Raw genomic sequence first — 23,400 nt, 5'->3', positions numbered from 1 at the left:
GGAAATATCTTACTTCCTCCTTCCTAGACAGACAGACAGACATATTCCTGAGGGGAAATATCTTACTTCCTCCTTCCTAGACAGACAGACAGACATATTCCTGAGAGGAAATATCTTACTTCCTCTTCCTAGATAGACAGACAGACCTATTCCTGAGGGGAAATATCTTACTTCCTCCTTCCTAGACAGACAGACAGACATATTCCTGAGGGGAAATATCTTACTTCCTCCTTCCTAGATAGACAGACATATTCCTGAGGGGAAATATCTTACTTCCTCCTTCCTAGACAGACAGACAGACATATTCCTGAGGGGAAATATCTTACTTCCTCCTTCCTAGACAGACAGACATATTCCTGAGGGGAAATATCTTACTTCCTCCTTCCTAGACAGACAGACAGGCATATTCCTGAGGGGAAATATCTTACTTCCTCCTTCCTAGACAGACAGACAGACATATTCCTGAGGGGAAATATCTTACTTCCTCCTTCCTAGACAGACAGACAGACATATTCCTGAGGGGAAATATCTTACTTCCTCCTTCCTAGACAGACAGACAGGCATATTCCTGAGGGGAAATATCTTACTTCCTCCTTCATAGACAGACAGACATATTCCTGAGAGGAAATATCTTACTTCCTCCTTCCTAGATAGACAGACAGACCTATTCCTGAGGGGAAATATCTTACTTCCTCCTTCATAGACAGACAGACAGACATATTCCTGAGGGGAAATATCTTACTTCCTCCTTCCTAGACAGACAGACATATTCCTGAGGGGAAATATCTTACTTCCTCCTTCCTAGACAGACAGACAGACATATTCCTGAGAGGAAATATCTTACTTCCTCCTTCCTAGACAGACAGACAGACATATTCCTGAGGGGAAATATCTTACTTCCTCCTTCCTAGACAGACAGACAGACATATTCCTGAGGGGAAATATCTTACTTCCTCCTTTCTAGACAGACAGACAGACATATTCCTGAGAGGAAATATCTTACTTCCTCCTTCCTAGACAGACAGACAGACATATTCCTGAGGGGAAATATCTTACTTCCTCCTTCCTAGACAGACAGACAGATATATTCCTGAGGGGAAATATCTTACTTCCTCCTTCCTAGATAGACAGACAGACATATTCCTGAGAGGAAATATCCTCCTTTTCCTCAACTGAAATGCACAGGATACAGCATAGTGTCCACAGTACAGTGACATGATAACTCACCAACTCTTCTCTCAAGGGGTGAAACAACTATTTAAAAAGTAGTAATAAAAAAAAAAACCTCTTCATCCGAGATGGCGATGACAGAGTCGTCAGTGTCGCTAGATGATGATGTCATCCTGTCCTCGTAGGACGGCGCTGGAGGGTCGTAGATGGACAGCTGGTCATACACTTCCATACTGAGAGGGGAACGCGCAAAACTGATCTGGAGACACACACACACACACACACACACACACACACACACACACACACACACACACACACACACACACACACACACACACACACACACACACACACACACACACACACGGGTTAGTGAGGGTGTGAGTGAGTGCGTGATTGGTTTAGGGAGAGGGTGTGTGTGTGTGTGCTCGCTCACAAGCTCGTGAAGGAAGTGATCAGTCCTCGCCAGCAGGAAGGGACGGAGTTCGTCCTGGATGGCCCCACCCCCTCCCTCCATGTCGTGACGTGCGATTCGCGAGGTGATGATGCGTTGGACGATGTTGACCAATGAGCCATGGGCGCCGTACAGCACCGTCAGCTCCCGCTGTAACCAGGGGTCAAGGGTTATAGGTCAAGGGTCTTAAGTTTCAATTAATCAAATATGCAGACTAGAAACACGCTCTGAAAGACTTGGTACTAGCAGCAGTAAAATGTGAGAGCTTACTGGCTTGGCCCTACAAAAATCCCCCTACGGCCCCAAAAAAATCAAACACACAGAAAACACTGACGTAATCACGGAAACCAGACATTAAAACAGATTTCTACAATATTAAAAAATGTATTGAACTTAGTAGGGAATCAACTAAATGGATTGAACTCAGTAGGGAATCATCTAACTGTATTGAACTTAGTAGGGAATCAACTAAATGAATTGAACTTAGTAGGGAATCAACTAAATGAATTGACCTTAGTAGGGAATCAACTAAATGTATTGAAGTTAGTAGGGAATCAACTAAATGTATTGAACTTAGTAGGGAATCAACTAAATGAATTGAACTTAGTAGGGAATCAACTAAATGAATTGACCTTAGTAGGGAATCAACTAAATGTATTGAAGTTAGTAGGGAATCAACTAAATGTATTGAACTTAGTAGGGAATCAACTAAATGAATTGAACTTAGTAGGGAATCAACTAAATGAATTGAACTTAGTAGGGAATCAACTAAATGTATTGAAAATGAATTTGCCCCAGTTGATCCAAGGCATCAGTGATACATATTTCCTGAATCTTTCTGAAGAGAGGAAAAACAGAAATCTGATTTCAATGGGTCCTTGTGCGGCAGTATTATTGTGATGCGTAATAAATCGGAATGTTCAGTCAATTTCAGGACCCTGTCTTTCAAAAGATAATTCGTAAAAAATCCAAATAACTTAACAGATCTTCATTGTAAAGGGTTTAAACACTGTTTCCCATGCTTGTTCAATGAACCATAAACAATTAATGAACATGCACCTGTGGAACGGTCTTTAATAAGACACTAACAGCTTATAGTCGGTAGGCAATTAAGGTCACAGCTATGAAAACGTAGGACACTAAAGAGGCCTTTCTACCGACTCTGAAAAAACACCAAAAGAAAGATGCCCAGGGTCCCTGCTCATCTGCGTGAACGTGCCTTAGGCATGCTGCAAGCAGGCATGAGGACTGCAGATGTGGCCAGGGCAATACAATTACAATGTCCATACTGTGAGACGCCTAAGACAAGAGTTACAGGGAGACAGGACGGACAGCTGATCGTCCTCGCAGTGGCAGACCACGTGATGTGAGCCATGACCAGCCTTTCCAAGCATTTTCATGGCTACAGACGTGAGTGCTACGGGTCGGTAGTCATTTAGCATTTAGTCATTTACCTTAGTGTTCTTGGGCACAGGGACTATGGTGGTCTGCTTGAAACATGTTGGTATTACACACTCGGACAGGGAGAGGTTGAAAATGTCAGTGAAGACACTTGCCAGTTGGTCAGCGCATGCTCTGAGTACACGTCCTGGTAATCTGTCTGGCCCTGCGGCCTTGTGAATGTTGACCTGTTTAAAGGTCTTACATCGGCTGCGGAGAGCGTGAACACACAGTCGTCCCGAACAGCTGATGCTCTCATGCATGTTTCAGTGTTACTTGCCTCGAAGCGAGCACAGAAGTTATTTAGCTCGTCTGGTAGGCTCGTGTCACTAGGCAGCTCTCGGCTGTGTTTCCCTTTGTAGTCTGTAATGGTTTGCAAGCCCTGCCACATCCGACGAGCGTCGGAGCCGGTGTAGTAGGATTTGATCTTAGTCCTGTATTGACGCTTTGCCTGTTTGATGGTTCGTCGGAGGGCATAGCGAGATTTCTTATAAGCTTCCGGGTTAGAGTCCCGCTCCTTGAAAGCGGCAGTTCTACCATTTAGCTCAGTGTGAATGTTGCCTGTAAACCATGGCTTCTGTTTGGGATATGTACGTACGGTCACTGTGGGGACGACATCCTCGATGCACTTATTGATGAAGCCAGTGACTGATGTGGTGTATTCCTCAATGCCATCGGAAGAATCCCGGAACATATTCCAGTCTGTGATAGCAAAACTGTCCTGTAGTTTAGCATCTGCTTCATCTGAACACTTTTTTAATAGACCAAGTCACTGGTGCTTCCTGCTTTAATTTTTGCTTTTAAGCAGGAATCAGGAGGATAGAATTATGGTCAGATTTGCCAAATGGAGGGTGAGGGAGAGCTTTGTACACGTCTCTGTGTGTGGAGTAAAGGTGGTCTAGAGATCTTTTTAAATCTGGTTGCACATGTGACATTCTGATAGAAATGAGGTAAAACTGATTTAAGTTTGCCTGCATTAAAGTCCCCGGCCACTAGGAGCGCTGCCTCTGGATGAGCGTTTTCCTGTTTGCTTATGGTCTTATACAGCTCATTGAGCGCTGTGTTAGTGCCAGCTTCGGACTGTGGTGATATGTAGACAGCTACGAAAAATACAGATGAAAACTCTCTAGGCAGATAGTGTGGTCTACAGCTTATCATGAGATACTCTACCTCAGGCGAGCAAAACCTAGAGACTTCCTTAGATATTGTGCACCAGCTGTTGTTTACATATATGCATAGGCCACCGCCCCGTGTCTTACCAGAGGCTGCTGTTCTGTCCTGTCGATAGTGTATAACCCACCACCCCGTGTCTTACCAGAGGCTGCTGTTCTGTCCTGTCGATAGAGTGTAAAACCCGCCAGCTGTATGTTCTTAATGTCGTCGTTCAGCCACGACTCGGTGAAACATAAGATATTACAGTCTTTAATGTCCCGTAGGTATTAAACACACACACACACACACACACACACACACACACACACACACACACACACACACACACACCTGTAACCAGGGGAGGAGTCTATGGAGCGCCACCGGGTTCCGCTGGTAAAACGCCGCAGTGATGTCACGGGGCCTCTCGCAGCCCCCGCGGGCGTTCCTGACACGAACGCCACTGCGGTAGAGCGCCCGGCGGAAAGAAAGCATCTCCCGTGGTCGGAGCAGTCTTACGGAGCGCCCCTCTCTCTGGGACCGTCGCCTAGCAGCCAGACGCACCATGAGACGCTGCACCCCTCGATCGTGAGGTGGGGGGGCGGACGCACCTGTCAGCCCATCGAAGATGACCCCCGGGTCCTCTCCATCCATCTCTCCTGAGAGGAAGGGGGAGGGAAGAGGGACAGAGAGAGAAAAATATTTTCACTCAATGTGGCATGAGAGTCTGCTATACAAATTGATGGAAAGTGGTGTTGGGGCTAAAACATACGACATTATAAAATCCATGTACACAAACAACAAGTGTGCGGTTAAAATTGAAAATAAATACACACATTTCTTCACACAGGGTCGTGGGGTGAGACAGGGATGCAGCTTAAGCCCCGCCCTCTTCAACATATATATCAACGAATTGGCGCGGGCACTAGACCAGTCTGCAGCACCCGGCCTCACCCTACTAGACCAGTCTGCAGCACCCGGCCTCACCCTACTAGAACAGTCTGCAGCACACGGCCTCACCCTACTAGAACAGTCTGCAGCACCCGGCCTCACCCTACTAGACCAGTCTGCAGCACCCGGCCTCACCCTACTAGACCAGTCTGCAGCACCCGGCCTCACCCTACTAGAACAGTCTGCAGCACACGGCCTCACCCTACTAGAACAGTCTGCAGCACCCGGCCTCACCCTACTAGACCAGTCTGCAGCACCCGGCCTCACCCTACTAGACCAGTCTGCAGCACCCGGCCTCACCCTACTAGAACAGTCTGCAGCACACGGCCTCACCCTACTAGAACAGTCTGCAGCACACGGCCTCACCCTACTAGAACAGTCTGCAGCACCCGGCCTCACCCTACTAGACCAGTCTGCAGCACCCGGCCTCACCCTACTAGACCAGTCTGCAGCACCCGGCCTCACCCTACTAGACCAGTCTGCAGCACCCGGCCTCACTCTACTAGACCAGTCTGCAGCACCCGGCCTCACCCTACTAGAACAGTCTGCAGCACCAGGCCTCACCCTACTAGAACAGTCTGCAGCACCCGGCCTCACCCTACTAGAACAGTCTGCAGCACCCGGCCTCACCCTACTAGAACAGTCTGCAGCACCTCACCCTACTAGAACAGTCTGCAGCACCCGGCCTCACCCTACTAGAACAGTCTGCAGCACCCGGCCTCACCCTACTAGACCAGTCTGCAGCACCCGGCCTCACCCTACTAGAACAGTCTGCAGCACCTCACCCTACTAGAACAGTCTGCAGCACCCGGCCTCACCCTACTAGACCAGTCTGCAGCACCCGGCCTCACCCTACTAGACCAGTCTGCAGCACCTCACCCTACTAGAACAGTCTGCAGCACCCGGCCTCACCCTACTAGAACAGTCTGCAGCACCCGGCCTCACCCTACTAGACCAGTCTGCAGCACCCGGCCTCACCCTACTAGACCAGTCTGCAGCACCCGGCCTCACCCTACTAGACCAGTCTGCAGCACCCGGCCTCACCCTACTAGAACAGTCTGCAGCACCCGGCCTCACCCTACTAGAACAGTCTGCAGCACCCGGCCTCACCCTACTAGACCAGTCTGCAGCACCCGGCCTCACCCTACTAGACCAGTCTGCAGCACCAGGCCTCACCCTACTAGACCAGTCTGCAGCACCAGGCCTCACCCTACTAGACCAGTCTGCAGCACCCGGCCTCACCCTACTAGACCAGTCTGCAGCACCTCACCCTACTAGAACAGTCTGCAGCACCCGGCCTCACCCTACTAGAACAGTCTGCAGCACCCGGCCTCACCCTACTAGAACAGTCTGCCGCACCCGGCCTCACCCTACTAGAACAGTCTGCAGCACCCGGCCTCACCCTACTAGACCAGTCTGCAGCACCCGGCCTCAACCTACTAGAACAGTCTGCAGCACCCGGCCTCACCCTACTAGAACAGTCTGCAGCACCCGGCCTCACCCTACTAGACCAGTCTGCAGCACCCGGCCTCACCCTACTAGACCAGTCTGCAGCACCCGGCCTCACCCTACTAGACCAGTCTGCAGCCCCCGGCCTCACCCTACTAGACCAGTCTGCAGCACCCGGCCTCACCCTACTAGAACAGTCTGCAGCACCTCACCCTACTAGAACAGTCTGCAGCACCCGGCCTCACCCTACTAGAACAGTCTGCAGCACCTCACCCTACTAGAACAGTCTGCAGCACCCGGCCTCACCCTACTAGAACAGTCTGCAGCACCCGGCCTCACCCTACTAGACCAGTCTGCAGCACCCGGCCTCACCCTACTAGACCAGTCTGCAGCACCCGGCCTCACCCTACTAGAATCTGAAGTCAAATGTCTACTGTTTGCTGATGATCTGGTGCTTCTGTCCCCAACCAAGGAGGGCCTACAGCAGCACCTAGATCTTCTGCACAGATTCTGTCAGACCTGGGCCCTGACAGTAAATCTCAGTAAGACCAAAATAATGGTGTTCCAAGAAAGGTCCAGTTGCCAGGACCACAAATACAAATTCCATCTAGACACCGTTGCCCTAGAGCACACAAAAAACTATACTAACCTCGGCCTAAACATCAGGAACTGTATGTCCTACAGGCTGAGGTACCCACACTGGGGTGGTGTATAACCCCTACAGGTACCCACACTGGGGTGGTGTATAACCCCTACAGGCTGAGGTACCCACACTGGGGTGGTGTATAACCCCTACAGGTACCCACACTGGGGTGGTGTATAACCCCTACAGGTACCCACACTGGGGTGGTGTATAACCCCTACAGGTACCCACACTGGGGTGGTGTATAACCCCTACAGGTACCCACACTGGGGTGGTGTATAACTCCTACAGGCTGAGGTACCCACAATGGGGTGGTGTATAACTCCTACAGGTACCCACACTGGGGTGGTGTATAACCCCTACAGGTACCCACACTGGGGTGGTGTATAACTCCTACAGGTACCCACACTGGGGTGGTGTATAACTCCTACAGGTACCCACACTGGGGTGGTGTATAACTCCTACAGGCTGAGGTACCCACACTGGGGTGGTGTATAACCCCTACAGGTACCCACACTGGGGTGGTGTACAACCCCTACAGGTACCCACACTGGGGTGGTGTATAACTCCTACAGGTACCCACACTGGGGTGGTGTATAACCCCTACAGGTACCCACACTGGGGTGGTGTATAACTCCTACAGGCTGAGGTACCCACACTGGGGTGGTGTATAAATCCTACAGGCTGAGGTACCCACACTGGGGTGGTGTATAACCCCTACAGGTACCCACACTGGGGTGGTGTATAACCCCTACAGGTACCCACACTGGGGTGGTGTATAACTCCTACAGGTACCCACACTGGGGTGGTGTATAACCCCTACAGGTACCCACACTGGGGTGGTGTATAACTCCTACAGGTACCCACACTGGGGTGGTGTATAACTCCTACAGGTACCCACACTGGGGTGGTGTATAACTCCTACAGGTACCCACACTGGGGTGGTGTATAACTCCTACAGGTACCCACACTGGGGTGGTGTATAACTCCTACAGGTACCCACACTGGGGTGGTGTATAACTCCTACAGGTACCCACACTGGGGTGGTGTATAACCCCTACAGGTACCCACACTGGGGTGGTGTATAACCCCTACAGGTACCCACACTGGGGTGGTGTATAACTCCTACAGGTACCCACACTGGGGTGGTGTATAACCCCTACAGGTACCCACACTGGGGTGGTGTACAACCCCTACAGGTACCCACACTGGGGTGGTGTATAACTCCTACAGGTACCCACACTGGGGTGGTGTATAACCCCTACAGGTACCCACACTGGGGTGGTGTATAACTCCTACAGGCTGAGGTACCCACACTGGGGTGGTGTATAACCCCTACAGGTACCCACACTGGGGTGGTGTATAACTCCTACAGGCTGAGGTACCCACACTGGGGTGGTGTATAACTCCTACAGGCTGAGGTACCCACACTGGGGTGGTGTATAACTCCTACAGGTACCCACACTGGGGTGGTGTATAACCCCTACAGGTACCCACACTGGGGTGGTGTATAACCCCTACAGGTACCCACACTGGGGTGGTGTATAACTCCTACAGGTACCCACACTGGGGTGGTGTATAACTCCTACAGGTACCCACACTGGGGTGGTGTATAACTCCTACAGGCTGAGGTACCCACACTGGGGTGGTGTATAACCCCTACAGGTACCCACACTGGGGTGGTGTATAACTCCTACAGGCTGAGGTACCCACACTGGGGTGGTGTATAACCCCTACAGGCTGAGGTACCCACACTGGGGTGGTGTATAACTCCTACAGGTACCCACACTGGGGTGGTGTATAACCCCTACAGGTACCCACACTGGGGTGGTGTATAACTCCTACAGGCTGAGGTACCTACACTGGGGTGGTGTATAACTCCTACAGGTACCCACACTGGGGTGGTGTATAACCCCTACAGGTACCCACACTGGGGTGGTGTATAACCCCTACAGGTACCCACACTGGGGTGGTGTATAACCCCTACAGGTACCCACACTGGGGTGGTGTATAACCCCTACAGGTACCTACACTGGGGTGGTGTATAACTCCTACAGGTACCCACACTGGGGTGGTGTATAACCCCTACAGGTACCCACACTGGGGTGGTGTATAACCCCTATAGGTACCCACACTGGGGTGGTGTATAACTCCTACAGGTACCTACACTGGGGTGGTGTATAACTCCTACAGGTACCTACACTGGGGTGGTGTATAACTCCTACAGGTACCCACACTGGGGTGGTGTATAACCCCTACAGGTACCCACACTGGGGTGGTGTATAACCCCTACAGGTACCCACACTGGGGTGGTGTATAACCCCTACAGGTACCTACACTGGGGTGGTGTATAACTCCTACAGGTACCCACACTGGGGTGGTGTATAACCCCTACAGGTACCCACACTGGGGTGGTGTATAACCCCTACAGGTACCCACACTGGGGTGGTGTATAACTCCTACAGGTACCCACACTGGGGTGGTGTATAACCCCTACAGGTACCCACACTGGGGTGGTGTATAACCCCTACAGGTACCCACACTGGGGTGGTGTATAACCCCTATAGGTACCCACACTGGGGTGGTGTATAACCCCTACAGGTACCCACACTGGGGTGGTGTATAACTCCTACAGGTACCCACACTGGGGTGGTGTATAACTCCTACAGGTACCCACACTGGGGTGGTGTATAACTCCTACAGGTACCCACACTGGGGTGGTGTATAACCCCTACAGGTACCCACACTGGGGTGGTGTATAACCCCTACAGGTACCCACACTGGGGTGGTGTATAACCCCTATAGGTACCCACACTGGGGTGGTGTATAACTCCTACAGGTACCCACACTGGGGTGGTGTATAACTCCTACAGGTACCCACACTGGGGTGGTGTATAACCCCTACAGGTACCCACACTGGGGTGGTGTATAACCCCTACAGGTACCCACACTGGGGTGGTGTATAACTCCTACAGGTACCCACACTGGGGTGGTGTATAACTCCTACAGGTACCCACACTGGGGTGGTGTATAACTCCTACAGGCTGAGGTACCCACACTGGGGTGGTGTATAACCCCTACAGGTACCCACACTGGGGTGGTGTATAACTCCTACAGGCTGAGGTACCCACACTGGGGTGGTGTATAACCCCTACAGGCTGAGGTACCCACACTGGGGTGGTGTATAACTCCTACAGGTACCCACACTGGGGTGGTGTATAACCCCTACAGGTACCCACACTGGGGTGGTGTATAACTCCTACAGGCTGAGGTACCTACACTGGGGTGGTGTATAACTCCTACAGGTACCCACACTGGGGTGGTGTATAACCCCTACAGGTACCCACACTGGGGTGGTGTATAACCCCTACAGGTACCCACACTGGGGTGGTGTATAACCCCTACAGGTACCCACACTGGGGTGGTGTATAACCCCTACAGGTACCCACACTGGGGTGGTGTATAACCCCTACAGGTACCTACACTGGGGTGGTGTATAACTCCTACAGGTACCCACACTGGGGTGGTGTATAACTCCTACAGGTACCCACACTGGGGTGGTGTATAACCCCTACAGGTACCCACACTGGGGTGGTGTATAACTCCTACAGGTACCCACACTGGGGTGGTGTATAACTCCTACAGGTACCCACACTGGGGTGGTGTATAACCCCTACAGGTACCCACACTGGGGTGGTATATAACCCCTACAGGTACCCACACTGGGGTGGTGTATAACTCCTACAGGTACCCACACTGGGGTGGTGTATAACTCCTACAGGTACCCACACTGGGGTGGTGTATAACTCCTACAGGTACCCACACTGGGGTGGTGTATAACTCCTACAGGTACCCACACTGGGGTGGTGTATAACTCCTACAGGTACCCACACTGGGGTGGTGTATAACTCCTACAGGTACCCACACTGGGGTGGTGTATAACCCCTACAGGTACCCACACTGGGGTGGTGTATAACTCCTACAGGTACCCACACTGGGGTGGTGTATAACCCCTACAGGTACCCACACTGGGGTGGTGTATAACCCCTATAGGTACCCACACTGGGGTGGTGTATAACTCCTACAGGTACCCACACTGGGGTGGTGTATAACTCCTACAGGTACCCACACTGGGGTGGTGTATAACTCCTACAGGTACCCACACTGGGGTGGTGTATAACCCCTACAGGTACCCACACTGGGGTGGTGTATAACTCCTACAGGTACCCACACTGGGGTGGTGTATAACCCCTACAGGTACCCACACTGGGGTGGTGTATAACCCCTATAGGTACCCACACTGGGGTGGTGTATAACTCCTACAGGTACCCACACTGGGGTGGTGTATAACCCCTACAGGTACCCACACTGGGGTGGTATATAACCCCTACAGGTACCCACACTGGGGTGGTGTATAACCCCTACAGGTACCCACACTGGGGTGGTGTATAACCCCTACAGGTACCCACACTGGGGTGGTGTATAACCCCTACAGGTACCCACACTGGGGTGGTGTATAACTCCTACAGGTACCCACACTGGGGTGGTGTATAACTCCTACAGGTACCCACACTGGGGTGGTGTATAACTCCTACAGGTACCCACACTGGGGTGGTGTATAACTCCTACAGGTACCCACACTGGGGTGGTGTATAACCCCTACAGGTACCCACACTGGGGTGGTGTATAACCCCTATAGGTACCCACACTGGGGTGGTGTATAACTCCTACAGGTACCCACACTGGGGTGGTGTATAACCCCTACAGGTACCCACACTGGGGTGGTATATAACCCCTACAGGTACCCACACTGGGGTGGTGTATAACTCCTACAGGTACCCACACTGGGGTGGTGTATAACCCCTACAGATGAAGGTACCCTCTAGTCTAGACCAACCTCAGGCACTGAATTTAATTTATTTGGATTAAAAAACAAAGAGCACTTAAAATTATGAATGAAATGACATCTTTCCAAAGTGGTCCTCAAAGGGTAACAACAAATCACACCTAAGGATTAAAAGACAAGGTTACCTCTCATCCCTCCATCCTCGGGCCTGGGTGGAAGAGGAGGATGAAGAGGGGGGAGAGGAGGAGCAGAAGAGAGGCCCCTCCCTCTCCACAGTCGTCCTGACTGTCTCCTCTCTCTCCCTCCTCTCCCCTGCCCCACCCCTCCTCCTCCTCTTCTCCTCGTCCTCCTTCGTTCTCCGTGACTACCCTCTACCCTGGCGGTCACCAAGGCAACGGCGGCTGCTTCGGCAGCTGCGATCATTGCGGTCCCGTTCTCTCCGGGAACGGGCGGTGGTCTGAGAGTGAACTCTTTAAAGTTGTCCTGGGCCTTGATCGAGTGAAGGATGGAGGAGAACGGCTGCTTACACAGAGGGCACTCCACCTGAAGATAGGATCAGAAATAACATAAGAAATTATTTTTTAATCCCAGAGGGCAAATCGGTTTTGTCCATCATTTCAGTAATCAAAATGCTACTCAGAGCTATGATATTATAAAACACACAAAAGCCTAACCTAGTACTTGTTCTGTGCACAAAAATGTAGTGCACTACATAGGGAATAGGGTGCTGTTTGGGACGTATAGGGTCTGATCAAAGGTAGTGCACTACATAGGGAATAGGGTGCTGTTTGGGACGTATAGGGTCTGATCAAAGGCAGTGCACTACATAGGGAATAGGGTGCCGTTTGGGACATATAGGGTCTGATCAAAGGTAGGGCACTGCATAGGGTATAGGGTGCTGTTTGGGACATATAGGGTCTGATCAAAGGCAGTGCACTACATAGGGAATAGGGTGCTGTTTGGGATGTATAGGGTCTGATCAAAGGCAGTGCACTACATAGGGAATAGGGTGCTATTTGGGATGTATAGGGTCTGATCAAAGGTAGTGCACTACATAGGGAATAGGGTGCCGTTTGGGACATATAGGGTCTGGTCAAAGGTAGGGCACTACATAGGGAATAGGGTGCCGTTTGGGACATATAGGGTCTGGTCAAAGGTAGGGCACTACATAGGGAATAGGGTGCCGTTTGGGACATATACGGTCTGATCAAAGGTAGGGCACTGCATAGGGTATAGGGTGCTGTTTGGGACATATAGGGTCTGATCAAAGGCAGTGCACTACATAGGGAATAGGGTGCTGTTTGGGATGTATAGGGTCTGATCAAAGGCAGTGCACTACATAGGGAATAGGGTGCTGTTTGGGATGTATAGGGTCTGATCAAAGGTAGTGCACTACATAGGGAATAGGGTGCCGTTTGGGACATATAGGGTCTGATCAAAGGTAGGGCACTGCATAGGGTATAGGGTGCTGTTTGGGACATATAGGGTCTGATCAAAGGTAGGGCACTGCATAGGGTATAGGGTGCTGTTTGGGACATATAGGGTCTGATCAAAGGCAGTGCACTACATAGGGAATAGGGTGCCGTTTGGGACATATAGGGTCTGATCAAAGGTAGGGCACTGCATAGGGAATAGGGTGCTGTTTGGGATGTATAGGGTCTGATCAAAGGTAGTGCACTACATAGGGAATAGGGTGCTGTTTGGGATGTATAGGGTCTGGTCAAAGGTAGTGCACTACATAGGGAATAGGGTGCTGTTTGGGATGTATATGTTCTGGTCAAAGGTAGTGCACTACATAGGGAATAGGTTGCTGTTTGGGATGTATAGGGTCTGGTCAAAGGTAGTGCACTACATAGGGAATAGGGTGCTGTTTGGGACGTATAGGGTCTGATCAAAGGCAGTGCACTACATAGGGAATAGGGTGCTGTTTGGGATGTATAGGTTCTGGTCAAAGGCAGTGCACTACATAGGGAATAGGGTGCTGTTTGGGATGTATAGGGTCTGGTCAAAGGCAGTGCACTACATAGGGAATAGGGTGCTGTTTGGGACGTATAGGGTCTGGTCAAAGGTAGTGCACTACATAGGGAATAGGGTGCCGTTTGGGACGTATAGGGTCTGATCAAAGGTAGGGCACTACATAGGGAATAGGGTGCTGTTTGGGACACTCATACCTTGTTGTTGCTCCACTCCTGTATGCATCGGAAGCAGAAGCGATGGAGGCACCTGTTCAGGTAATGAAGAAACGGGTGAAAAGGGGTGACATCCTAAACCTGAGAATACTGGTGCTGGGCTAAAATAATATACTACTAAAAAATATACACATTTAGAATTCACACAAGTGTTCGTCAGGTGAAGTCTGCTGAAGTCAGAACTTATATTTGGGTAAAGCACTAGGGAGCAGCAATATGCCGGGCCTCTCATTCCTTTACCTAGGCCCTAGTTTTGGCGCACCAGGACTACTGTTCAGTTCTGTGTTTATGTAACCGGTGTGAAGGGGCTAGCTAGTTAGCGGTGGTGAGCGCTAATAGCGTTTCCAATCGGTGACGTCACTCGCTCTGAGACCTTGAAGTAGTTGTTCCCCTTGCTCTGCAAGGGCCGCGGCTTTTGTGGAGCGATGGGTAACGATGCTTTTTGAGGGTGGCGGTTGTTGATGTGTGCAGAGGGTCTCTGGTTCGAGCCCAGGTAGGAGCGAGGAGAGGGACAGACGCTATACTGTTACATTCAGGCGCAGCAAAGAAGGACTTACGCAAATGGCAGTTGGTCCAAAACTTAAGAAACAGAAATTGATTGCACTAAGATGTACACGGAGGGAAAACGTCAATGACATGCACGTCAATCTCTCCCGGGTCAAAGTTCAGGAGAGATTGACTGCGTCACCATTGGTCTTTGATTAGAGGTGTTGATGGTACTAAACAGGACTGTTCAAGCAGCTGGCACACAGTTCAGACACTCATCACTACAACACTCAGTATTTTTGTTAAACAGAAAACCCAAACATATGGCAGCAGATCCACAAGGTCTGCCATGAGAGGTGACTGTATAGTTCCCTTAAGGAAAAGCACCTTTAGTCAATCTGCTTTCTCTGTGAGAGCTTCCCATGTCTGGAATACACTGCCATCAGACACACATAACTGCACCACATATCACACTTTCACAAAATGCTTGAAGACATGGCTAAAGGTCAATCAGATTTGTGAACATGGTCCCTAGCTGTGTGTTGCCGCTTTCCATGTCTGTTGTCTGTTGACTGTGAGGTGTGGAAACACTTTGTTGCTTTTATGAATTTTGTCTTGCTGCTTTTTGTTCTATGTTGCTCTGTCTGTATGCTACGTCTTGCTTGTCCTATGTTGCTATGTCTGTATGCTATGTCTTGTTCTATGTTGCTATTGTCTATATTGTAATTGTTTTTAATAACCTGCCCAGGGACTGCGGTTGAAAATTAGCCGGCTGGCTAAAACCGGCACTTTTACTGAAACGTTGATTAATGTGCACTGTCCCTGTAAAAATAAACTCCAACTTAACAACACAAGACATGCAACCAGAAGTCTCTTCACAGTTCCCAGGTCCAGAACAGAGGCTGGGAAACAAACAGTATTAAATGCATTTTGCATTGTATTATGTATGTGATATGTGGGTGTCTCGCTGCACTAGCTGGGGGGAAATGGCTAAATTGCAATGTAAATGTAGTGATATGTATGTTATGTATTTTATTTATTGTTTCCTGTTTGGACCCCAGGAAGCCTGGGGCAGCGGCTAATTGGGATCCTAATACCTGTCCAGATAAGACATGTTGGCTAATTGGGATCCTAATACCTGTCCAGATAAGACATGTTGGCTAATTGGGATCCTAATACCTGTCCAGATAAGACATGTTGGCTAATTGGGATCCTAATACCTGTCCAGATAAGACATGTTGGCTAATTGGGATCCTAATACCTGTCCAGATAAGACATGTTGGCTAATTGGGATCCTAATACCTGTCCAGATAAGACATGTTGGCTAATTGGGATCCTAATACCTGTCCAGATAAGACATGTTGGCTAATTGGGATCCTAATACCTGTCCAGATAAGACATGTTGGCTAATTGGGATCCTAATACCTGTCCAGATAAGACATGTTGGCTAATTGGGATCCTAATACCTGTCCAGATAAGACATGTTGGCTAATTGGGATCCTAATACCTGTCCAGATAAGACATGTTGGCTAATTGGGATCCTAATACCTGTCCAGATAAGACATGTTGGCTAATTGGGATCCTAATACCTGTCCAGATAAGACATGTTGGCTAATTGGGATCCTAATACCTGTCCAGATAAGACATGTTGGCTAATTGGGATCCTAATACCTGTCCAGATAAGACATGTTGGCTAATTGGGATCCTAATACCTGTCCAGATAAGACATGTTGGCTAATTGGGATCCTAATACCTGTCCAGATAAGACATGTTGGCTAATTGGGATCCTAATACCTGTCCAGATAAGACATGTTGGCTAATTGGGATCCTAATACCTGTCCAGATAAGACATGTTGGCTAATTGGGATCCTAATACCTGTCCAGATAAGACATGTTGGCTAATTGGGATCCTAATACCTGTCCAGATAAGACATGTTGGCTAATTGGGATCCTAATACCTGTCCAGATAAGACATGTTGGCTAATTGGGATCCTAATACCTGTCCAGATAAGACATGTTGGCTAATTGGGATCCTAATACCTGTCCAGATAAGACATGTTGGCTAATTGGGATCCTAATACCTGTCCAGATAAGACATGTTGGCTAATTGGGATCCTAATACCTGTCCAGATAAGACATGTTGGCTAATTGGGATCCTAATACCTGTCCAGATAAGACATGTTGGCTAATTGGGATCCTAATACCTGTCCAGATAAGACATGTTGGCTAATTGGGATCCTAATACCTGTCCAGATAAGACATGTTGTTGAAGCGGTCCAGACAGATTGGGCATTTAGAGTCAGGAGACGCCTCGGCCGAAACCGACTGAGAGGAGGCCTTCGACGTTTCTTCCTGTTCCAGACCGGCTCCTCCGCTCTCCCTCCGCCGGACACGCAGTTTCATCTTAGTGGGGGCCATCTTCTAGAGAGAGAGGGGGGGGAAAAGTGTCAAGACAGTGGATACACCTCCCAGACACATCAACTGGAAACATTTTACTACAGCGCATGTATGCTAGTTTGAGATGAATGTAAGTTAGCCTACTATGTGGATGTGAGTGACTAAACATGCTACCAGTGGCTAGTCTAGGGCCTAACCCTTCACCATGACTCTCTGTTCCATTACACTACACATATAAGAGTCATTGGACGAAAGCTACAACGCTTGGATCTGAACAATAACAGGCATCGCTTGGGGTATGGTTTTGGAAACATAACGAGCTTATCAGCGAGAATATATATATATTTTTTAAAGGGTTAAATTGATACACACTTTTATAGGGTTCCCACACGGACATATTTCCATGTTACAGCGCTTGTTTATGTAAACGTCAACTACCTTTGCTAATTAGCATATCTGCGTCTCCGAACAACTGTGTGTAAACGGAAGACAGACGCCAAACGTGTTGTCACTGGAAAAACACTGTTGGCAGCAACTGTGTTAAAACGGTGTACAGTAAAACGCGCTGCATTGTCAATCCGAAGTCTGCATTGGCCGCACAGCATTTCCGGTGATACGGCCTCTGCAGGACTCAGGTTATTCATACTTATTGGGCTTGTTGAGAAGGAAGTTGTCAAGATAGCAAGTTTGTGTTTTTACAGGACCCCCCGCATTCACCTACCGTCAACGCGTAACTACACAGAGTCCTCCGCGTTGTTACAACATTTGAGAGGCGCACGGCGATGCGGTTCAGAGTTCAAGTTGGCCTATGCGTGCCTACGGAGGCTCCGCATTGCGTCACACCAACCATACGGTGCCTCCGACCACATTTTCAGATCTTACTGTGTTTTTAGCGACCAGATCTAGCATATATATATAATTCACAGCTGGCTTTGGTAACGACGTGCTGCTTCCGCTTCCGTGTCTGTCCAGCTAGCTAGTTAGCGTACCAACCCTGAACGCTAACCATCCGTGCCCTGGTTCTTCGCTCACCAATCCCAGTCACTCACCACCTACAACGATAGCTAGGTAGCTGCATCACTAGCTAACACTAATGATGATAATCAAACGATACAATAACAAAAAAGAGGTTGATAGCTAGCTCGTCTGCTGACAGGCTAGCCGAGTAACGTTAGCCAGCTAACATAGTTAGCTAACGTCTCTCTTCCTACCTGACAACTCGAATCCCTGCAGAGATCTCCGGTTCACGGTCAAAACATCACAACACCTAACGTTACCATCGAATCCGTTAGTGTCGCTCATCAGCTAGCTATCTGACGACATTACGGCGAATTCAGACCTAAAGAAAGGTATACATTGTCAAATGTATGGTAGGATGTCGGCGAGCTAACAAACTTGGTATTGTTAATCAGAAAGCAGAGCGCAAATCGGTAACAAAGAGGATGTCGGGATACTGGAGGACTTTATCTTCGCGCAGCCGCACGCTTTACTAATGGCCAGGGTCTCATTTACATTTAAGTCATTTAGCAGACGCTCTTATCTAGAGCGACTTACAAGTACATACATTCATACTTGTTTTGTACTGGTCCCCCGTGGGAATCGAACCCACAACCCTGGCGTTGCAAGCGCCATGCTCTACCAACTGAGCCACACGGGTCTCTTTACTAAGCGGTTGATTCACTGCGTACACATCTGTTGTTGGTAGAAACTATTTCATCTTGCCTTCTTAGTATTACACGTCCACTTCCCATCTATGAATGAGCAAATTGTCATGTTATTGTTCGATTTCAGACCTGGGCCCAGTTTCCCGATAGTGATGGAATTTAGGAGACGATGTGACTGACACCGGTTTCCCAAAACACCACGCAGGACGCTCGTTTCAAAGTGTCCTTACAGGAGCTGTCCTGCGCTGAACATTATTCCAGAATGTAGACTAAAGAGCTTGCTGTAGCTCGTAAATGATTTATGGCTATTTAAAGTATTTTCTTTCTTTTTAACACAATAGAGTTTTGCCACCAAGAGAAGAAATGTTCTGTATGCTATTATGTATCGATGTGTTTGTATTATGTTTGACAAGTTCGTTATCATGCTATTTTGTATGCAGTGCTTTGAATATGTAAATGATGCATTTCTTCAGTTTGTCTAAACTGAGCAAGAATCAATAAGGCCAAAGTCAGGGTCGCTCGTTCCATCATTCACTATAGAAAATATCAACGTGACTTAAAAATAGGATGAGTACACATAAATGAAAGTGAATATTTAGCCTAATAATCTAGCTATTATACAATGCGGTTATCTCGGGTTTCTTTGTTTTATTTTATTATCATTGCTTCGCTTGTTTATAACTATTTTTTTTGTGTGGGGGGGGGGGGGGCTATTCATATTCAACACTGAAGTTTTCAGTGGTCACAGACAAATGAACATATACATTTAATGTTTAGCAGAGATTTTCTGTGTGTAAAGTGACGACGGGAAACGATGATCTAACGGCGCACTTAGCTCTTCTCCGTGTGGTCATAATGCGTTTATAGCCAATCAGTTGTGTTGTGACGAGGTAGGGGCGGTATACAGAAGATAGCCAATCAGTTGTGTTGTGACAAGGTAGGGGCGGTATACACAAGATAGCCAATCAGTTGTGTTGTGACAAGGTAGGGGCGGTATACAGAAGATAGCCAATCGGTTGTGTTGTGACAAGGTAGGGGCGGTATACAGAAGCCCTATTTTATGAGTAGTGATTGACCCTAGGATGGCAACAGGTGAATTCTAGGTGGTGTTACTGTCTTCCTCTATTCAGATTGTTTTATACTCAACCAAACTAGGACAACACTGACAGTTATTTCTTTAGCACTGTATCAAAACACCGTTATAGATTGTATTGGAAAGATCCATACCAGTATGTTGACCAATACTGGTATACTTTAAAATACAATGTATCGCCCAGCCCTAGTCTGTGTGTCTGTATCTGTGTGTGTGTGTGTGTGTGTGTGTATCTTTTTCTGTGTGTGTGTGTTTGTACCCCGGTTGAGAGGTACAGTATCTCTTTGTTGAACAGGACATCGTTCAGACTTCCTTAAGGACAACACTCAGTGATGATGGCAACGTTAGGAATCTCCACAAAAACTTTTAAAATCATTTTCACAGGTTAGGGTGGCCCAGTATCACATTGGACAGAGGCAGTGGTGGTTAATTTGTCATTTGGGAGGTACCGGAACAGAAAGTGAGCGCGAGAGGAGGTTGACCCGCGGGCCTCTGAGGTACCAGAACGCATGAGAAAAAAAGACCTTTATAATAAAGCAGGGGGGAAATGTGTCCTCTTATAAATGTGATTCATGCAATTCTACATAATTTTACTGGAAATTATGGCAGAATCTTTTTTTTAATACCACACAAATGATCGAAACGACAGACTACTTTGACTCTGACAAACTGAGAATCTGAGATCAATAAAAACCACTTGGTCTTGAATCCGTCAATAGTCTAGGCCTGGGTGTGTGGAGGTAACTACAATATGAGGAGGAAATTATAAGTTTTAGTGATTAAACAGTGGAGGCTCCTCAGAGGAGGAAAGGGAAGGACAGCGAATTAAAAATAAAAATAGTGCAACATAAAAAAAGGATAAAACTAGACCTTAAAACTAAACTTACTCAATACTTTGTTGAAGCACCTTTGGCAGTGATTACAGCCTCAAGTCTTTTTTATTTATTTTTATTTCACCTTTATTTAACCAGGTAGGCTAGTTGAGAACAAGTTCTCATTTGCAACTGCGACTTCGCCAAGATAAAGCAAAACAGTTCGACGCATACAACAACACAGAGTTACACATGGAATAAACAAACATACAATCAATAATACAGTAGAAAAATATACAGTGGGGAGAACAATTATTTTGATACACTGACGATTTTGCAGGTTTTCCTACTTACAAAGCATGTAGAGGTCTGTAATGTTTTATCATAGGTACACTTCAACTGTGAGAGACGGAATCTAAAACAAAAATCCAGAAAATCACATTGTATGATTTTTAGGTAATTAATTTAATTAATTTAAACAGCGTGTGCAAATGAGATAGGATAAGAGAGGTACGGCAATATGCCATGTTGGCAAAGTAATTACAATATAGAAATTAAACACTGGAATGGTAGAATGTGCAGAAGATGAATGTGCAAGTAGAGATACTGGGGTGCAAAGGAGCAAGATAAATAAATAAAGACAGTACGGGGATGAGGTAGATTGGATGGGCTATTTACAGATGGGCTATGTACAGGTGCAGTGATCTGTGAGCGCTGTACCCATTCCTCTACCGCAGGAGCCTCGGTCTGACTCTGGTGCCATGAGGCCAGGACCGACTGGTAACCTAACACACACTCAAACGGGGACATGTTCGTTGAGGAGTGGCGGAGGGAGTTCTGAGCGAGCTCAGCCCAAGGAACATACCTCGCCCACTCACCAGGCCGGTCCCGGCAATATGACCGCAGAAACCTGCCCACATCCTGGTTTACGCGCTCCACCTGCCCATTACTCTCGGGGTGAAAACCCGAGGTCAAGCTGACCGAGACCCCCAGTCTCTCCATAAACGCCCTCCAAACTCTGGACGTGAATTGGGGGCCCCGATCAGAAACGATGTCCTCAGGCACCCCATAGTGCCGGAAGACATGGGTAAACAAGGCTTCCGCAGTCTGCAGGGCCGTAGGGAGACCGGGCAACGGGATGAGACGGCAGGACTTAGAAAAACGATCCACAACGACCAAAATCGTAGTACTTCCCTGGGACGGGGGAAGATCGGTAAGAAAGTCCACCGATAAATGTGTCCACGGCCGTTGTGGAACGGGGAGGGGCTGTAACTTCCCTCTAGGCAAGTGCCGAGAAGCCTTGCTCTGAGCGCACACCGAGCAGGAGGAGACATAAAATCTCACGTCCTTAGCCAACGTGGGCCACCAGTATCTCCCTCTAAGACTCCGCACTGTCCTCTCGATGCCAGGATGACCCGAGGAGGGGAGCGTATGAGCCCAACGGATTAGCTTATCCCGAACCCCCCCCCCCCCCCCACCCCCCGGCACATACTGAACCCCCGCTGGACAGTTAGGAGGGGTCTGCTCTAACCGTGAGGCTCTCTCTATCTCCGCGTCCACCTCCCATACCACCGGTGCCACGAGACATGAAGGTGGAATGATGGGAGTTGGCTCAACGGACCGCTCCTCGGTATCATAGAGACGGGACAGCGCGTCGGCCTTGGTGTTTTGGGAGCCTGGTCGGTACGAGATGGTGAACTGAAACCTGGTGAAAAACATGGCCCATCTAGCCTGTCGCGGATTTAGTCTCCTCGCTTCCCGGATGTACTCGAGATTACGATGGTCAGTCCAGATGAGAAAAGGGTTTTTCGCCCCCTCAAGCCAATGTCTCCACACCTTCAGAGCCTTGACTACAGCTAACAACTCCCGGTCCTCCCACGTCATAGTTTCGCTCCGCCGGACCGAGCTTCCTCGAAAAGAAGGCACAAGGGCGGATCTTGGGTGGTTCGCCCGAGCGCTGGGACAGCACGGCCCCGACCCCCGCCTCGGACGCGTCCACCTCCACTATGAATGCTAAAGAGGGGTCCGGCTGCGCCAACACGGGCGCATTGGTAAACAGCTCCTTCAGACGACTGAAAGCTCTGTCCGCCTCTGCTGACCAACGCAAGCGCACCGGTCCTCCCTTCAGCAGTGAGGTAATGGGAGCAGCCACCTGACCAAAACCCCGGATAAACCTCCGGTAGTAATTGGCAAACTCTAAAAACCGCTGCACCTCTTTCACCGTGGTCGGAGTCGGCCAATTACGCACGGCTGTAACGCGGTCATCCTCCATCACCACCCCGTAGGTGGAAATACGATAACCCAGGAAGGAAACGGCCTGTTTGAAGAACTCACATTTCTCTGCCTTGCAATACAGGTCATGCTCCAGCAGTCACCCAAGTACCTTACGCACCAGAGACACATGCGCCGTGCGGGTGGCAGAGTAGATCAAGATGTCATCAATGTACACTACCACTCCCTGCCCGAGCAGGTCTCGGAGAATCTCATCTACGAAGGATTGAAAGACAGCTGGAGCATTTTTCAACCCATATGGCATGACGCGGTACTCATAATGGCCAGATGTAGTACTAAATGCGGTTTTCCACTCATCTCCTCCCCGGATACGCACTCCTCAGGTCCAATTTTGTGAAGAAGCGTGCCCCGTGAAATGA

At 48.9% G+C, this 23,400-nt stretch overlaps 1 protein-coding gene across 5 annotated transcripts in view; it reads right to left on the bottom strand.

The window, feature by feature from the left end:
- The window catches only part of LOC129866000 (uncharacterized), a 37,233-nt gene extending 18,598 nt beyond the window's left edge, over positions 1-18,635 (bottom strand). For 3 of the 5 annotated variants that reach the window (XM_055939132.1, XM_055939134.1, XM_055939136.1), the window contains exons 1-7: positions 18,392-18,635; positions 17,029-17,204; positions 14,280-14,331; positions 12,294-12,651; positions 4,571-4,878; positions 1,610-1,777; positions 1,286-1,429 (exon numbers count right to left, since the gene is read on the bottom strand). In XM_055939132.1, the coding sequence (XP_055795107.1) occupies positions 1,286-1,429; positions 1,610-1,777; positions 4,571-4,878; positions 12,294-12,651; positions 14,280-14,331; positions 17,029-17,201 (1,203 nt within the window). In that variant the 5' untranslated portion in view covers positions 17,202-17,204; positions 18,392-18,635. The remainder of the gene's footprint in view (positions 1-1,285; positions 1,430-1,609; positions 1,778-4,570; positions 4,879-12,293; positions 12,652-14,279; positions 14,332-17,028; positions 17,205-18,391) is intronic. The other 2 variants (XM_055939135.1, XM_055939133.1) reach the window with 2 other exon arrangements.
- Positions 18,636-23,400: the final 4,765 nt, after the last annotated feature.

Source organism: Salvelinus fontinalis, chromosome 11 (assembly GCF_029448725.1).
Source record: "Salvelinus fontinalis isolate EN_2023a chromosome 11, ASM2944872v1, whole genome shotgun sequence".
Taxonomy (NCBI): domain Eukaryota; kingdom Metazoa; phylum Chordata; class Actinopteri; order Salmoniformes; family Salmonidae; genus Salvelinus; species Salvelinus fontinalis.
The sequence above is the reverse complement of the archived record's forward strand: the minus strand, read 5'-3'. Positions and strand labels throughout refer to the sequence as shown.